Genomic DNA, 18018 nt, shown 5'->3' on the forward strand with positions numbered 1-18018 from the left:
AGTAGGTCTCCAGTATTTGTCGGTTTTGATGTACTTCCATGTTGTATTTTACAATGAGGTACTAGGTACTACACAAAAACAGGACGCTGGTCGCCGTATTTTGTAATTTTCAGTGACCATTCCATAACGATTGTGTAAGTTGTTAATAAAGATCTACATTGTATAGGTAATCCTTTGTATTTGATAATCATATTTGTATCGCCTGAAATTTCGTGTTTTAACTGAAAACAAATACTTATTTTAAATGAACATTGTAAAAATGACACACTTTAAAAGCATGTTACTCAAAGATTTATTCCAAAAATTCAATGACAAAGAATCTCCAGTTCTTAACATTTAAAAATTGAAATAAAACTAGACATAAAAATGTATGTGACTTTCACTTTGTGTCATTCACAACGACTTTGGAGGGGGGGGGGGGGAGGGGCACTGACTACTTGGGTCTAGTAGATCGTGGGGGGACGGGCGGAGGGCCCACGTGGTCCTCTGTTATTGGTTGCTGGAGGTAATGGTCCTTGTAAGATAGTCGTTTCGCCAAGGACTGTAAAAGAAAGAAAAGTTGTTATAGCAGATCCCAACGATATACATGAATACGTGTATAATTAAGATATTATGTTTTGATTGACATGTTGGATGCTAATATTTTCGGTTATTCTGACGAGAGTACGCTAAATAATGCAGATATTATTTCAATTTTTACAAATACATTACGGATACACAATAAATTAAAGCCGACATACAACTGAAGTTTTACATTCTTCGCATGCGCTTTCAAGTATCTACATGTACATGTATATCTATAAACATAAGGAAAGAAAAAAATATCTGCTTTACAGATAACATTTATGAAATGTGGTGTACTGGATATTTAAACAATCGCTCGCATACAGATAAAGGGGAAAAAAAAGCGCCCCCCCCCGAAAAAAATAAATAAAAAATAAACCAGCATGCGCGGATCCATAGGGGCTTGGGGGACTCCCCCCCCCCCCCCCCTTGGAAAATTCAAATTTAAATTTAAATTCATATTATAAAATTCCAAAAATAGTATCCCCCGGACAAAAAAAAAATATGGATCTGCGCACGCAGTGTCATGCCTCATAAATTTAGGTGAGGTAGATTGTACAATAATTTTAACATTACCATGGTGTACATTCAAAAAATTCGACTGTAACAGAGTTCATAGTTCTTAATCGAATAAAGCTAAGAAGAAAGAGGAATGAAAACAGTGCCAGTACATTGACTTTCTGGTAATTTAATTCAAGGAAATGTTAAACATTCATTTTAAAATTCAAAATAAAAGTTCAATAAAACTGATTCAATAAACTCATACCCTTATTTCTTTGAGATCAGTATGGTTTAAAAGCCTTCCACATGGTATAATCTGTATTTTTTGAAAATCTAGTACATGTAATTGTCGTAAGCAATGAAACTCTTAAAAAATTTACAGTAAAATAAAATGGGCGGATCTAGAAATTGCAGATAAAAGCACTGCATGCGGGGATGTTGGTAGAAGTTCCGTGTGATGGAATGATTCTTAAGCTTGTGAAGGCTTTCAGATAACCAGTGCATCATACACATACGTACATAATGTCTGCTTCTATTCACATCTAAATGTTTGTTGATTAGTCGACGTTTCTTAAAATTGAAAAATCTCAAAAATTACTCAAATTCCCATGTGTTTTATTCCTCAAAATGTTTCCGATTCCGTAAATAAGCGTAAATACTCTGATACATAAAAAGTATGTTACAATTCTTCTAGTATCATGTAAACATACAATAGTACACTATCCATGCATAAACAGGTTATAATTCATTCTATAATTCTATATCCTGAGGCATCCAGTCCTTTAATTATGTGAAAAAAATGACTATTATATATATATATATATATATATATATATATATATATATATATATATATATATATATATATATATATATATATATATATATATATATATATATATATATATATATATGGAATGATTAACGTGTTGTTTATAGCTAAGCATGTTTAGTAGTATCCGATGAATATACATACATAAAATTGGTCTCGTTGTTCCAAATGATGATATTTTAAATTTCCCTTTAAAACCGAAATTCATTTTAATCACATTTAAACAGTGACGTTCGCGTATATTAATGAAACAAGTCAATACTACGCTGTTTGGTTTTTTTTTTTTTTAGATTTTAATAACAAAAGATCAAAAGTGGTTAATAAAAATGCGTAAACATTTGTGATACAGGTCTTTTAAGGGGGCCTTAATGACTGTATTGGTCTCCTCTAGAAGAAGAGCTTATAAAAAATCTCCCACTCTCAAAGCTATAAATAGAACCATTTTAACAAGAGCTTGGACTTTGGGTAGTTGTGTCAAACACAAATGTGACGTAGGCCTGTCTATTTCATTGCTAGCCACTCTGCCATGGCTTTTGAAATCAACATGATTTGTCTGGCTTTGAGATAAGACTATGCAATTGAATCATATTTCGCTTGAAACCACGTCATTTTAAACATGTTTTGACGCAAGGAATAGATAGCTACGCCCTACTGTCCATGGTCCATGGTCTTGTGGAAATGGTTCTATGCCATTTTTCTTCAGGAAAAGGCAGTTTACTGGCACTGTACCAGTTATCGGCTAAAATTTAACGTTTTCTTTTCGTATTTCCTTTTTTTTTTATATTTTTGGATAAAAAACGACATACTTTAAAAGGTTAACCCCTTATTTATCAATCTGTTAGATTTTATCATTATTAAGAACTCAAAACATCTTGTTTCTGTTTTTAACACGCCCCGAATTTGCTGAGTTTTACGATTTACTGTATCAGTTATCGGCTCGCGATTATAACATTAAAAAAACCCTGTTGATTTGATACGTTGCAAAATGTAATTGTGGGGTAAAACTAAAGGTCGTAGGGATTATGATCAGACGTAAACAAAACTCATGAAATTATTCGTCTGTTATCATACGGTAATACACAAAATCGTAGACTATTCAATACATAATAGTAACAAAACTCATAAAATTATTCGTCTGTTATCATACGGTAATACACAAAATCGTAGACTATTCAATACATATTGTTATACTTTCATGTTAAATACTGAAATCTGATTGGTTAAGACGCAGTTAATAATATTTACTATTACCCTCAGAGTTAGCAACGCACTTGGCAACGGGTAACATTAAAAAATGTTACATGCGCGAAAATTATGCGCGTACGGTTCGCTGTAGAATTCACGTTATTCCTATATAAAAGCAGTAAAATTTTCTTAAAAATTTGAAAAAAGACATTCAGTATAACAAAATAAATAGTGCCTGTTTGGGAGGATAACAGTTGAAATTGACACCCCTCGAAAACCATTGTCAACCTCCGCCTCGAGTCGGTTGACAATGGTTTTCTCGGGATGTCAATTTCAACTGTTACCCTCCCAAACAGGCACTATTTATATAATAGTAACAGGCAGACTGAAATCTACACGCCCCGTTTATCGATTGGTCGAAATCTACAGCGAATCACGGATTGCACGAAATAATCATGATGATGTCAGACTCAAATTCCCATAGGAGACGATTTGGCTATTTCTTTTAGCTAACGTATAATCAATTGATTATTTTACTGATAGAAAGATATTTATATAAACAATAAAATGCTTTCTTTGATGATTCATGCGGGTTATGAAGGTAGCGATCATTGTAGAAAAAAAATTACATAACCCGCTAACGCGAACTCCCAGTTTAGCCGATAAATGTTACAGTACCAGTATATTTCTAAACGTTTAAGGTAGATCTGAAGAGTAACTTATTGACCAACCAGCCTCTTAAAGCTCAACTTTTTACTTGGACCGGGATTGAAGAGAGAGAGAGAGAGAGTGTGTGTGTGTTCCTTCACCAAGCAATTTGTATTTAACTCGGTAACAGAAACAGACATACCTTGTCATCACCAGTTGTTCCCCCTCGTCTCTGCGAGGTCGAATCCTGAGAAAAGAATATCAACATTTTTTTTCTTACTCTAAAAATGTGATGCAAAACGCATCAATCATCGCATAATGAAATACCAGGACTTGTGTATTTTGTAACATTTATTGATGTTCAATTTAAATAACCGAAAATATACTTTAAATACCTTGGCGATATCTAGATTAATATCATTTAATTGTATAAATTCTTCTAAACTAAACACAAGGTTACGTATGTACATAAATATTATTTAAAGCAAATATTTTATTCCTTAACTTTTTAAAGTTTGTCAATACAGAACATTTTTGATCAGAGGATAACACTTTTTAAAACTTATCTTCTCTTGATAAAAATGAGGGGAAACTGAATCGTGTTCGATTTAAGTTATGATATCTTTCAGCAATATCTAAGGAAATGGTGACCATAATCACGTGACTTACGTCGGAGTCGGTGTCCGAGGAGTGATACACGCTGTCCTGGGAACTTATGCTCATCCGGCTGTCACGGGAAGACCCCGAGGAGGAACCTACAGGGAACATGTCAGTAAACGTATATATATATATATATTTCATAATCAAATGACAGAATCAAGTATAGTGTAACTACAGGGAACATGTCACAACCCAGTTTATACGTATATAATTACAGGGAACATGTCAAAATTCAGTAGTGTAAGACTGCAGAGATGTGTGTGAAATTAGTAAAAGTATGATTATGATTACGGATATTTATCGCTGTTACGTAGCATCGGGGAGGGGGGGGGGGGGTGGAGCCAGCTTTTCTTTCAGCTGGCGCCCATTTTTCTTATAACATATTTTTTCTATTGCATTTGAAAAAGCCCACCCCACCCACACATTTCCAAAACCTATACTACGTGCCTTTTTCTACAGTCAGAAGTCAGAATCAAGTAAGAATTATTACTTTATAGACAGGTTTGGAATTAAACAACATGGAATAGAATAATACGAAGATTTTTATGGACGAGTATTGGAAACTTAGACAGAATCTGACATTGACACAGTCCCTGTTGTACGTGAACTAGCGGACTTACTTCCTGAGCTAAGTGTGCTAGCTCTGTTTTGGGTCCAGTCCGCAACACGTTCATAAGTTGTATGCTAAAAGCGAAAGTGATAATATTATCAGTATATAAACAGTATTTATTGACTTAGGAACGCGCGATTTGTCTCTTTTGGAAATATTTGACATAAGATATACAAAATTCAAAAGGTTAGACTTGACATTCAGTTCAAAGAACCTATCGCCACATGGTACGGATTCGACTTCGAAAATTTGCTATGATGGTTATACACAATAGCAACCAATGGAACACAGTTGTAGTTGTTTTGGATATTATCATTTCAACCAAGTTTTCAAAGCATGGAGTAAAAACAAAGAGAAAAAATGAAAAAGTTATCAAATGCCTTAATTTTGGGTTGGTATATGTCTTCTCTGGATGACTTCCTGCCACCAAAGGTCGACTTGATTCTCTCAAACAGCGACTGGCGCTCGCCTCGGGCCTTGGCCTGGTGAATGACCCCGGCATATGTGTTTCTCATATCCTCTAAGCCTTTCTGCCGGTCCTTCATGGACATCTTAAAACTCCGGTTCCTCTCCCTCCAAGCGCTGTACAGCCGCTCCGCCTCGTCTATAGAGAACTCCTTCTCTGACACCCCTTTCTGGATCTCAATGAGTTCGTCCAGGGAGGAGGACCCTAAGCTCCCCGGGCTTCTCTCTATGTTTACTGTCAAATTAAGAAATACTCTTTCTCTAAATCTACTGTCAAATTCAGAAAAACACCGTTTATATTTACTGCTCAAATCAAATATACACTTCAGCTATATATTCTGCCAAAATCAGAAATACACTTTATCATTATATATTGACAGTATAATAATGCACTATACTATATTCAGATATAAACTTTCTTTACATAAACTACCGAAATCAGACATGCACTATGTTTCTAATTGTAGACGAATTAATGAATACAAAAATGATAATCTTACGTCCAGAGCCGGACATCCCCATCAACTCCGCCGGCGACATTGATCTGTTGGATGGGGGTTCCTGGCCTCTCTCTGGTCTGAGGGAATCACTGGAGAAACTTCTTTTGACCACCGGGGGACTAGGGCTAGGATTTCGTTTTGCAAACTGTGGACCTTTAAAAACAATATTTAAAAAAATATATCTGTTTTAGATATATAACGTTTTTTCAATGCTTTTATCATTATTTTCTAGAGTTTGTGATATCTAAGATACGTAGCTAATTTGAGATTGAATCTAATCTTGTAAATATCTTGCGATCTGTAAGAATTCTTATATGCACTTAGAGATGTTAAAACGAGATCAAGATCTTATAAAAATGATACTAACTGAAACCTCATATAGATATACGCTGAAACAAACATAGGAAGAAGTCACGTATTCCGTGTGACAATTACTCTTAAACAGGTCAAATAAAGCAGTTTGGATTTCCCTATGAGTAAGGATCAGGGAGAGAAAAGGCTAAGGTCACCTTCAGGTTTTTTTGTTGGTTCACGGATCACGAAGGATTTACTTTGAGGGAGAGGAAGTTCCTTTCTCTTTGGAGTCTCTGGTTTGATTTCTATAAATACCACATTCAAAAAATAGCACATAATTGTTTTCACAAATCCGACACTATATAAGCTACATGTTTATCACATAATATTGCTTATTTTTCGTTTGATTCTCTTCTGACATTCAATGAATTAATATCAATTTTATCAAAGTTCAATCGACATAAAAGGGAGATAATTTCGCGTTCCAAAAACTGTAAAACAGCTGCAAGTACCGCTGTCTAGAGTTAGAGACAACGCTGGTTTTTCTGGGTAAAGTAATTCAGTACACACCTTCCGGTTCCTCCAGTATTGGCTCACTGATTGACTTGGGTAGGGATGGCCTGGACTGCTTTTTGGGAACGGGTGGTAGTTTCTTTTTGGGTTTACTTGTGTGGAGTTTTTGTAACTTTTCTGAAAGCAGAAAACTTAAGCTGCAAAACTCTATCGACTTACATGTATATTGAAAAAAGTGTTGAACTTTTCCTCTATCTATATTTGAGCAGCTTTTTCCTGTTATGCATTACAAAGTGTCATTTTCACTACTATGTATATTCTTTTCTAGATCCAATTCTTTATCATTTTAATTTTTAGACGAGGACCTACTCATTTTAAGCGTGTTCGATTTTAAAATCCATTTCCGGTATCATCATAAAATATCAATGACTTCGACACAGGTACTTCTAACCAAGGAAGTAAATATTATCAACAAATAAGTGGGTGATATAATAGCTCTCAACAGAGCAATGGTTGGTGTGGATTGCTCACTTACCTGTCGTCTCCTTGTGCTCTTCCTGTAGCTCAGACCTGTTGTTATACAGGTGCTCGCCCGTCATGTGTAGGTACAGCTCGTCAGAGACCTCAATCACCGCCGCGGTCTCCTACCAAAGAAAAGGGTGAAGCAGAATGATAAAATTTGTAGAGAGAGCACTGCTTGGTCAATAATTAGTTACAGTGACAATTACAGAACAGCATTTCTATTAATCAAATGGTTCATGGGTTACAAAGCTCACACAAGCTACAAATCTACGGTTTTTTTTTGCATCAGTTTTTACAAAACGTTGTACTAAAACTAATTGCAAAATATTTGATGGCTGGAAATATCCATTTAAATAGTCATTGACAGATTAAAGTAGATATAAACATGCACGTACATCTCTCTCTCTCTCTCTCTCTCTCTCTCTCTCTCTCTCTCTCTCTCAAAAGAATTATGTAAAAACATCTCCGGAAAGACAAGAGATAAATATATGTACAATGTAAGCATTCAAGTGGGTATATTCGTTATCAACTTGCATTTCCACTTTCCCATACAGTATTACATTGACAGAACGTGAAGATGTTTCGTGATTTTTTTTTGTGTTACTCATACCCCATTAAGATTGTCGTTGTTGAATGGACAAATAGGAAGGAAGATGTACGTGTATTTACGTTATCTTGACTAAGCCACATCAATGTAGAAAAGTAGAAAAGTACGTTAATAAGTAATTTTTACCATTGGTTTCATGAGGTGTTACGGATTTAACACTTAATTTAAATATGAATAGTAATGAAAAGGCTTATTATAAATGGCAGATAATTATGTAAGGTCGTAAAATCTTCAAGCAGTGTGCACCAATCAGTTGCAAACACTTCTAAACAACTATACCAAACACCCCCCCCCCCTCCCAAAAAAAAAAACATGAGCAGAAAATCGTGACAATAATTTTAAAGAATTTTACAAACGTGATTCACAAACATTTTTATTTAGAAAACATGCATATTTAACTCTTTCTAACAATTCTGAAAACCGCTTTGATAGCAATAACAAAATGAAGCTTAAGGCTTACGACAAACATTCTGATGAAGCTGGCTAGTTCGTGGAATCCCTCTTTGTCTGCTATTTGGGCGGGGTCAAGGCCGTCTTTATTCTCGATGTGGAAGGCGGCCAGGGACCCAGGTGTGTCAAGGACGGAGCAGCAGAGATCGGTCAGTCCATACTGGGCGGCGAAGTGGAGGAGGGTGGGGATCCCGTAGTCACTCCGCTTTACTGCAAATCATCATCATCATCATCATCACCATATATAGTTTAATACGAATGTGATAAAAAACATTAAATTAGATCAAATCAACGAACAAAACTAGAAAATGTGTTCCGATCAGTACATTTCAATATATATTTCCCGAGTGCTAATAACAGATGAGGAGTTCTTATAACAACCCATTATGAATCAAGACAGTCCTCTTCAGATGAATTTGTTTGTATCCAACATATTCTAAAACATGTGGATACAGTGAAGGTCTGGCAAAACTACAATCGGGGGGGGGGGGGGTGGTGCAGGCGAACCACGGGACACAAGGAACAATCTAAACTGGATTTAACGACCAAACAAAACCAAAATCATACCGGTATACACTTGAGTGTAAGTAACATATGATCTAATGTTTAAATAAGAGAAAAAGCATCCGAAATTCTGTTTGTATATACATATATCTTTTCAACATCGCTCAAGGGGAGAGATTCTAAAATTTAAAAAAATCGTTTTCACTAAAGCATTAAGTGAAAAAGGAAAATGAAACGACATACCTTTGGCACTTGAGTGAATTTCAAACAAAAACTTTTGTACACATGCGCGGAAAATGTGTTTGTTTGTTTGTTTGTTGTTCAATTTTTTCAAATGCTTATAAGGTCTATTTTTTCCATCGAATACTTATAATCTTAACAATGTTGATTGTTGATGTTTAATAAAATTAATTCTCATTTCATACTTTTGACATTAATTCTCCAACGACGATTTTTAGATCGAACTTAAGATGTATCAACATTAAAAACGGAGGACAGAGGTCTAGCATTACGGTTCCTTCGTCCATACGTAACTTTCTTAATCATTAATACAGCAATTCCAAGTAGTTAAACTTATTTTACATGAATGATATCAGACATTATGGGCATATCATCTAGAGAGGGGGGGGGGGGTGTTATTCGGGGGGGGGGGGGGTGGGGGGGGGTCTAGAACCCCCTCCCCTTAAGAAATTTCAAATTTGTTTACGTTACATTGTAAAAAAATATACGAAAAAAGTCCTTGCATTTGCCGTGACACACATACACCCCCACGAAAAAAGTAAATTCCGGATCCGCGCATGGAGATCTAAAGTGATGTGTTTTATATAACGTTGAAATAATTGCGTTTGTAAGTCGAGTTAGCGATTGAATTTTTTCAACTAAATTGATAAAATCAGATTGGATGTCAGTGCTATGTGGGGTTAGAGAGATGTATGTATAACTGTCTTGTTATAACATGTATCATATTCTGTAATCAATTAGATCCAAAGAAACTCGACAACTTAACGTAAATTTCCCTATTCTTAGACAAACTCGAAATTATAACATACGCTCTATAGTACTATGAGAGATGACATAACCAGGAACGTACTATATATAAACATTATACGTCCCTGACATTATTCATTACAAAACTCATTTCATGGTTATAGCTTGTATCATTGAAGGTTGAATGCCTGTGAAAAATGAAAGAAAAAATTGAGAGTATATAAGGAATAAGGAATCATTCTTTGAGTATTATGAGGTGATACTTTTGGTCGGGGCGTGATCAAATCCAATAAAGCCCGAAGGGCTTTTTGATAGATTTGATCACGCCCCGACCGAAATTATCACCTCATAATATTCAAAGAATGATTCCTTATTACTTATATTTATATAATTTTAAACCATCTTACGATTAAATAAGCAAACCCCGCTGGCACCTCAATTTGGCTTTATGAGTTATATAGTACAAAATCGATACGTAGTGTTATCACAGGCAAAGACACAGGAAAATGTAAATATAAAAATATCTATCCATTTCAGATTTATCTACAGTATATCTTGTTGTATATAACTGTATCAGAATCAGATATTTTCGTTTTCCGTTTCGTGTTTTAGAAACTCCCGATTGTATCATCTACAATTTTCTTTGAATCGAACGTTTTACTCTTTTGAGAACATTATTTGAAAAAAAAAGATCAAACACAAACAGATCGGGTAAAAATCACAGTTCTCCAAAATACACAATATAAGTCGCCTTAATTAAAAGTCACTTAAATACGATTAACGAGTCACCTTTTTACACCAGTTGAGTCGCCAAAATTCACTAAATGAGTCACCATATTTACACTAGATGAGTCGCCTTTTTAATACAGTAGATGAGCCATGCACCATAATACACTAAATGAGTCACCATAATACACTAGTTGAGTCGCCTTTTTACACTAAATGAATTTTCCTAATACACGAAATGCGTTGCCTTTATACACTAGATTGAGTCGCAACAATATACTACAGATGGGTCAGTATAATATACGAAAGTACATGTAAGTCGCCCTTATCTTATAAAAAAAACTAGGTGATTCGCCCTAATACATTAAATGTCATCATAAACGAGGTGATTCGCCATGATAAACTTAATCTAACCTTTGTTTGACATCATATGAACGTTAGCGGCTCGATGCAGCGTCAGATCGGCGGGCAGAGTGGCTTCATAGATCTCAACCAACTTCCGGTCCAGTTCCTGCATGTTGTCTTTATTTAGTCCGAGGGACTGGGCCAGGAAACTGATGGACCGGAAGGCCTCTAGTGACGGCGTTTGGTATGTGAACGGACAATGGTGAACGGGGCTGCCATCGACATAAACAGTTATCTTCGTCACCCCGAAGTCGTGCACTGAAAGTTGTAACCGAGAACCACATTGAGTGCAGACACAAACACGATTATTTTAATGAAAAGAAACCTCCATATGACTGATGTATGCTTACATGGCGCTTTGAATGTGTACGTCTGGTCATTCTGTCGTCTGCAGTCAATGTACTCCCCTCCCTCTAACTTAATTTGGACCGTTCCTGACGGTTTATCATGAAAGATGATGGCAATTTTCTCATTAGACTGAAAAAAAAATATGGTTGGATTGTTTTAAATGTTTTACAATGTGTATGTGCATCGTGCTGCACATACTATCTTACTTAATCGATTGAATATGAAGTCTGTTGCTCAAATATAGACTGCATTTGACTTTTTGTATGTTGTACGATGTCTGCATATAACATACTCTTTAATTAATTACTCATTTAATTTACTGTTAATTTAAAATTTAATTTGAGAAAACTTCTCTAAAACCGAGAAGTACGATCAAATCAGATCTTTCCCTACCATCCTAAGGTACACGGCATTGGGTGATTTTTAAAAAAAATTAACCTTTCAAGGACACGGAAGCGTTTCAAATATCAGCTGACCTGTTTTTTTTTTATTTTTTTTTTATAAACGAGGACATTTAATCTGTTATAAGTTTTTATGGACTCTCATAGGTATATGCTGTTTTTATTTACACATACCTTATGAACGCTATCAGGTGTAATGACAGGTATGGTGTTATGTTCTGACCTCTGTCATCAGATATCATTTTTTGTCAAATACCGTTCAAGCTTTTAATTCAACATATTTTAAGGCACATTAAAATTCATCAGGTATGACTTTCCATTCACCCTAAGGGCTCGGGTGGTAAGAACATACCGTTTAACTTACCTTATGTACTCTATCAGGTATGATTTCCAGAGTCTTTCTTTTATGTCGCTTCTTTTTTCTGCTCTTTTCCTGTTCATCCACGAGTCCCGCCAAATCAGCGATGACCTTTTGACATTGTCCAGAACTTCCATCACACTGAATCTCCCTCCACTTTGAAGAGTTCGAAAATCTGTCCTTGACCTTACCAAACTCCTCTGCGAGAGAGGACCAGACTATCACAGCAACACTTTGATGGCTGTTTAACTTATCAGACACGGAGCTGTTCGGCTCCAGTAGACACTCCACCAGATTCATTGTAAGAATGACCACAACCACAGAACACTCACTAAACGTCTTCTCCGTCTCCACGGAGTCGACCTTGACACTAAGGGACACATGGGTCAGAATGGACTTGTCCAGTAATTTGGTGAAATATTTCTCCCAGCTCTGACCGTCAACCGGCGAGTACAGAAGACAAACATGGGGCATCGTGGAAACCTCGTTTCAAATCTAATTTTAGACATTTTTCATTTAAAAAAAATACACTGTCAAGGTCAGAGTCTGAACGCATTCGATTTTTCATTTACAGTGAAAATTTTTGATCATGTTTGTGTAAGAAGAAAAAAAATAGGATCACTCACCTTGGAAAGCGTTATATTCCTTACATTTCTATGGTCCGACTGTAAGAAAAGAAATAAACTCGTGTTGATATCATCTAATTCAACCGACATATTGTAGGTAAACAAAATGGATGATAGAGTGTATTAAAGCATTCATATGAACCTGCCAGGAAGTAAACCTGGCGCTATATGTCCTGTCACATAGGTACCTTTTGTTTTCTAATACCCCTGTTTGACCCTCAGTATAAAGAAGATCTATGGTCGATATCTAAACTTCCTGTAATTTCACTGCGCATTGGCTTACTTATGTTATAACTATTTGCAAAAGAAATAGAATGCAAGAACTTGTGTTTATGACCGAGAATGTTTGATAAATAGACTAAAATAGTCATTGGTTAATTGAACGTCCGCATAACGTTTCGCTATTATTCTATGTTATGTAATTTCTCAGTTTCTTTCTTTACATGTTCAATACTTTCTTTGAAAAAAAAATGGTCATACACTGTGCATACATCAACTATAATGATAGAGTTTTCTTTATAACTCATCAACAAGCATTAGACTTTTTAAAATTTTCACACATATATTATTTGTTTTGGTATATGAAGATAATAAAACATTATTTTTGGGTGTAAACACTTTAGAATCTATGCCAAGTATATACTTATGTACACATGCATTGAAATACTAATCATGTGTTGTATGCTGTCATCTACAATACAAGTCTTTGCTCATGAATTTAATTCAGTTCTTCAAAGAAATTTTTGCTGTGGATTTGTAAGCATAAATATTAAATAACGAGATAAACGTTTCAGATTTATGACTTGACAAATGAAATATGTTTTCTGGATAGTTTTCTTAATTCTAATATGATTAAGAATTACATATAGAAAAAAAATCACCATCTGGATTTCCGAAGTCTATCTTTAGGTTTTTAGGTGGAAATTGAACGTATATTAATTTTCTTATAAACTTCACAATTCTTAGTCACAGTATTTTTGACTTAATTATTTCCTTGTGTCTTAAATAGTGTCAAACATAAAAATATCAAGTCCCTGATTTTACCCTGATAAAAAATGTTTTTCCAACTTTGAGCATACCGCATAAAGGAGACTTAGAAGAACTAGACATTTTTCACCCAGGAAAAAGGCAAAATGTGCTAATCAATAAAAATCGTCTTTATTTACATGGGTGGGAAAACTGAATGCAAGGTTTAGTTTGTGGGTGTACTCTTTACCTTAGTCTAATGTAAAGTTCAGATTTCATGGACTGATTACAAATGATGACACACACACACACAATACATATTACATTTTTTTCTACCTAACATTAAATGACCCCCGCCCCCTTTCGACGGATCAAAATTAGCCTAAATTCAGTTAGCAGTGTATTGTGGATCCTCAGTGGTTATGCTGTGTATACCTGAGTATTAGCATACACGGAATTTTTATAGATATCGCCCGAAAACTCGCGTGATTATAAACCCCTTATCTCAAGTTATAGACTGATTTTGTACATTTTGTAATGGACGGTCATACACCACATTGAATAGAAAAACTACAAAAGACAATGAGCTCAAGTGAATAGTCTTATGAATATATATCTGGAAAATGAATGAAAACAAACCCTCTCCCTTCTAAACAAGAAGATATTTTTTAAACACGCATTCTTAACCCGAGCCTAGATATGTCACCAGTCTAATTCATTTACAGTTGAAGCAATCAGTATTGTATCAAGCACTTCACAATGCTTGTCTTCATAGATTTTGTTTGCATTTGGATAACACCCCTATATAATTCTTGTTAAAAGCACATTTCAATACAATAACAAAAATGCCAAATTATGCACGGAAGTACTCATGATCACTCACGAACGTCACCTGCCTACAATTCGTTCAAAAACAGGTAACAATGAATGAGAGAGTTTTGAAATGGTTCCTGCATAGCAATAATTTTGTTGAAATTCGTTCGTTCGATGATACACATGCGCCACGTCAAATGGCGCTTTTGTTTTTTCATTCATAAATAATATTTTAAATATATGAATTAAGTTGCAGCATTGGTTCACATCAGAGATATTTTTTTCATTCTTTGCTTACTAGTAATTCTAAGGATATACTAGAGCCCCATCCCAACCTCCAACCCCAGGCAGTATGATCATTTTTTTTTATTGAACATGAAATACGAAGTGGCTGTAATTCATCAGAACAATGTTTATTTAAAAAATACCAAAATAAAAACTAATTTTAGTTTTGTATTTATAATGCCTTGTACGTAAAACTGTTTCTTAAAAAGAAAATTCTGTTCTTTAACTAGGAAAATAGACAGATATGCTCCCCGATTTAGAACCCCCATACTTCACATTTGTATTAAGGAGTTGATAATCTATACGTGCATTTTTTTCTCATTCTAATCTCTGTGTACCATGGTGCACTTACATGGAATTATGATCGAAATAAATGGATGTACACAAACTGTAGTTTAGTGACAAAATCCCCGAAACTGTCGGACGAAAACATGGACTATATTAAAACATAGACACGTTCATCAACAAAGATTGCAACACAACACAGCTGTAACCGAGTGGGAAACAATTCTGGTAATTTTCGTGCACAACCTGTGGACTTCCTTTTCCTCCCCAAAAGACCAGGGACAAGCACCAAATTATCGATACCCAGAAATTGATGGTGAAAGTGCAAATTTAGTATGAAATTAAATAATCATGATTTAGCCTTCTCTAAAAATGTTTCTATACAGGAAAATAGTTATTCCTTAATTGTAAAGTTGAGTTAAAAGTTGAATTTGTCATTATTGATGCAAATTGGTCAAGAATCAGGGAACTTTATGATTAACAATTTAAGTAAATACATGTTTACTCAACAAATCGGTTCCACAGACTTGAACTTTGGCTTGATCAAGAGCATTGATGTGAATTCTATTATCGACAACATAGGATATAAACTATATAATTGATGAAAATGTATTATTCCACTCTATGCGGTTATGAAGTCCTGAAACTCTCTCGAAATTATTGCACTTTAGTTAAATGATAAAGTTAAAATAGCTAAACGAAATTATTCCTCTGCCCCCACCCCCCACCCCTTCTTCCCAAAAATGTTAGATCCTAGATCCTGGATCCACACTTGTTCATATTCAGACATCATACTTAATGAAACATGTTTATAACTTTTTTTCCCTTCTATAAGATGCCTTTTTTAAGTGTGTACATCTCACAACATTTTAGCGACTCATCTTGTTTTGTTGTAAGTAAGGCTCTTTGATATACGATCTGATGTTCTGTAATTGGTCCGTACGTCTGTTCACTTAGAGCTGAAGCTCTGGTTTGCTTTGGTTTGTCCAAGCTCACTTAGAGATGAAGCTTTGGTTTGTCCAAGCTCTAAGTGAGTACTTCTAAATAAACATACGCCATGGTAATACTTGAGGCCTCAGACAAAACAGAAACAAAAACCTAATAAAAACAGACCAAAACTAAACGGAATAAATCTGGTCTCTTTTTTAGACGCATACTTTACGAGTGTCTTTATGACCTAGTTAAGACATTTCTTATCGTTTTAGGCAAATAAAAGTGTTATAAATGTTATCACTGCGATACCTACAAATTCTAAAATCAAAATCAAAGACCCCATCCCCTAAATACCCTGTTTGTGTTCATGAAACTGCAAAGACAGGATGCTCATATTACCATCACATTTTTAATGTTTGATACAACGACATATACGTATACATGTAAGTAAAACTTTGACCACAAAGGTAGAGATATTCTTTGATCTACAGTGATATACGAGTGAGAAGATATGGATTTTTATTTGTAATATATCTTCTACATATCCCCATAATCGGGGCGCTGTTTCAGAAGATATCACTGAATGAACAGGCAATTCATATTGGTATTATTAAGATTTGATTTTGATGGGTTTTTTTCCGTAGCGAGTATACCGTACCGCTCATAAAGTTCTTTAAAAACTCAAGTCATTGGCATTTAAATCCTTATTCATGTTTACAAAACATACATCTTTTATATTAAAAACGAAGGAATCGTGCAACACAAAATAAATAAAAAAGAATTAAAAAAACCCTCTCTAGTCTGTGCTTTGTTTAAAGTGTCTTGATCAGTGCCCCCCCCCCCCCCCCCCCAAGTCTTAAAGTAAGCCCCAGTTAACGCCCACCATGTAAAATACACATTGACTACCCAGACGCCAGAAGCTAATATGAAGAATTCGACCAGAACAGGTATTATAATTTATTTGAACCGTAACTGGTGATCCATGAAAAAATAAAATGATTAAACAGTGCTGTTCCTCAATATCATTTATCAGAGCTGGCTTTATGAATTAAAGTAGTCATCTAGGCAGAGCAGTACCACTTACACCGCTGTACTATCGCGCTAAATTGCACAGTATCTGACATAATTTAAAAATAGAACGTCTCTCTGTCATCGGCGATTTTTTTAAACTGTTATATTACCTTGCCAGTTAAGATGTCATTTGGACAAACTAATGGAGTATCAGAAATAATGGCATACGATTACTTACCTCTCCCGTACAAAAATGACTGCCTCTTTAGCCCCGACATCGATTTTGGAAGGATTGGGGACGTCTTTCCTATTTCCTTTTTTTATTTATATATCAACAAGGAAGTAACACATATTTAGACTTGACATTTAAATCACGTGACTTAAAGCGAAGACACTATCTAAAAGAAGAAAACACAGTTGCTCTTCTTTGATTATGTTTACCATTTGACAACTGTTTAAAAATAAACAACGAAAGTCCAGCCACTTTATTTCGTCTTATTTCAAAGTGTTTTACATAATTATACACCTTTTTACTGGTTTTAGACAAGTGTGACATTCACGGTGTTATCTTTCGTGACCAGAAATACCCTCCTGTAATACAGCGGGGTCGGTCTCTTATTAAGGTACTTCACTACACCGAGACTTAAACTTTTTAATACACTACATCACAAGATGGCGATTTAAATGTTTTGTTAAACTGTTTGTATCAATCGATTCAGATGTATATCGTAATAGCTTATTGGCTAAAGTATCAGGCTTGTAAACCTCAAGTCATGAGTTCGAATCCGCCTGGGGCTTTTGTTCATGTTTACTGAATGAAATTTTTGAATATATCATTTTTCTAATCTAAAATTGCACATTTTTTCGCCTATTTGACACATATACTTCTTATCCATCATGCTATCTATCATAATCAAGTAATTTTCTGCTGATTTGAGAAACTATTTCAAGGTGTAGTGAGGAACCTTAAGGTCGACTACACGATGAGAACAGTTTTCTTTCGGGATTTTAGTTTTCCT

The 18018-nt window shown here is 35.0% G+C and overlaps 1 protein-coding gene across 8 annotated transcripts; it reads right to left on the reverse strand.

The window, feature by feature from the left end:
- Window positions 1-268: 268 nt before the first annotated feature.
- Window positions 269-17382, reverse strand: LOC105348516 (phosphoinositide 3-kinase adapter protein 1). Of its 8 annotated transcripts, XM_034455722.2 has the most exons (18): window positions 17238-17381; window positions 12707-12745; window positions 12087-12575; window positions 11324-11450; window positions 10983-11231; window positions 8362-8561; window positions 7308-7416; window positions 6830-6949; window positions 6475-6564; window positions 5966-6118; window positions 5381-5700; window positions 5011-5074; window positions 4400-4485; window positions 3933-3977; window positions 2042-2086; window positions 1585-1635; window positions 1331-1381; window positions 269-541 (listed from the first exon to the last, which is right to left on the reverse strand). In XM_034455722.2, the coding sequence occupies exons 3-18, from the start codon at window positions 12552-12554 to the stop codon at window positions 434-436; spliced, it is 2286 nt and encodes a 761-aa protein (XP_034311613.2). In that variant the 5' UTR covers window positions 12555-12575; window positions 12707-12745; window positions 17238-17381; the 3' UTR covers window positions 269-433. The 8 variants fall into 8 exon arrangements, with proteins under 8 accessions (XP_034311613.2, XP_065923109.1, XP_034311614.2 ...); XM_066067037.1 differs by lacking the exon at window positions 6475-6564 and having other exon boundaries at window positions 17238-17382; XM_034455723.2 differs by lacking the exon at window positions 2042-2086.
- Window positions 17383-18018: the final 636 nt, after the last annotated feature.

Source organism: Magallana gigas, chromosome 7 (assembly GCF_963853765.1).
Source record: "Magallana gigas chromosome 7, xbMagGiga1.1, whole genome shotgun sequence".
Taxonomy (NCBI): Eukaryota; Metazoa; Mollusca; class Bivalvia; order Ostreida; family Ostreidae; genus Magallana; species Magallana gigas.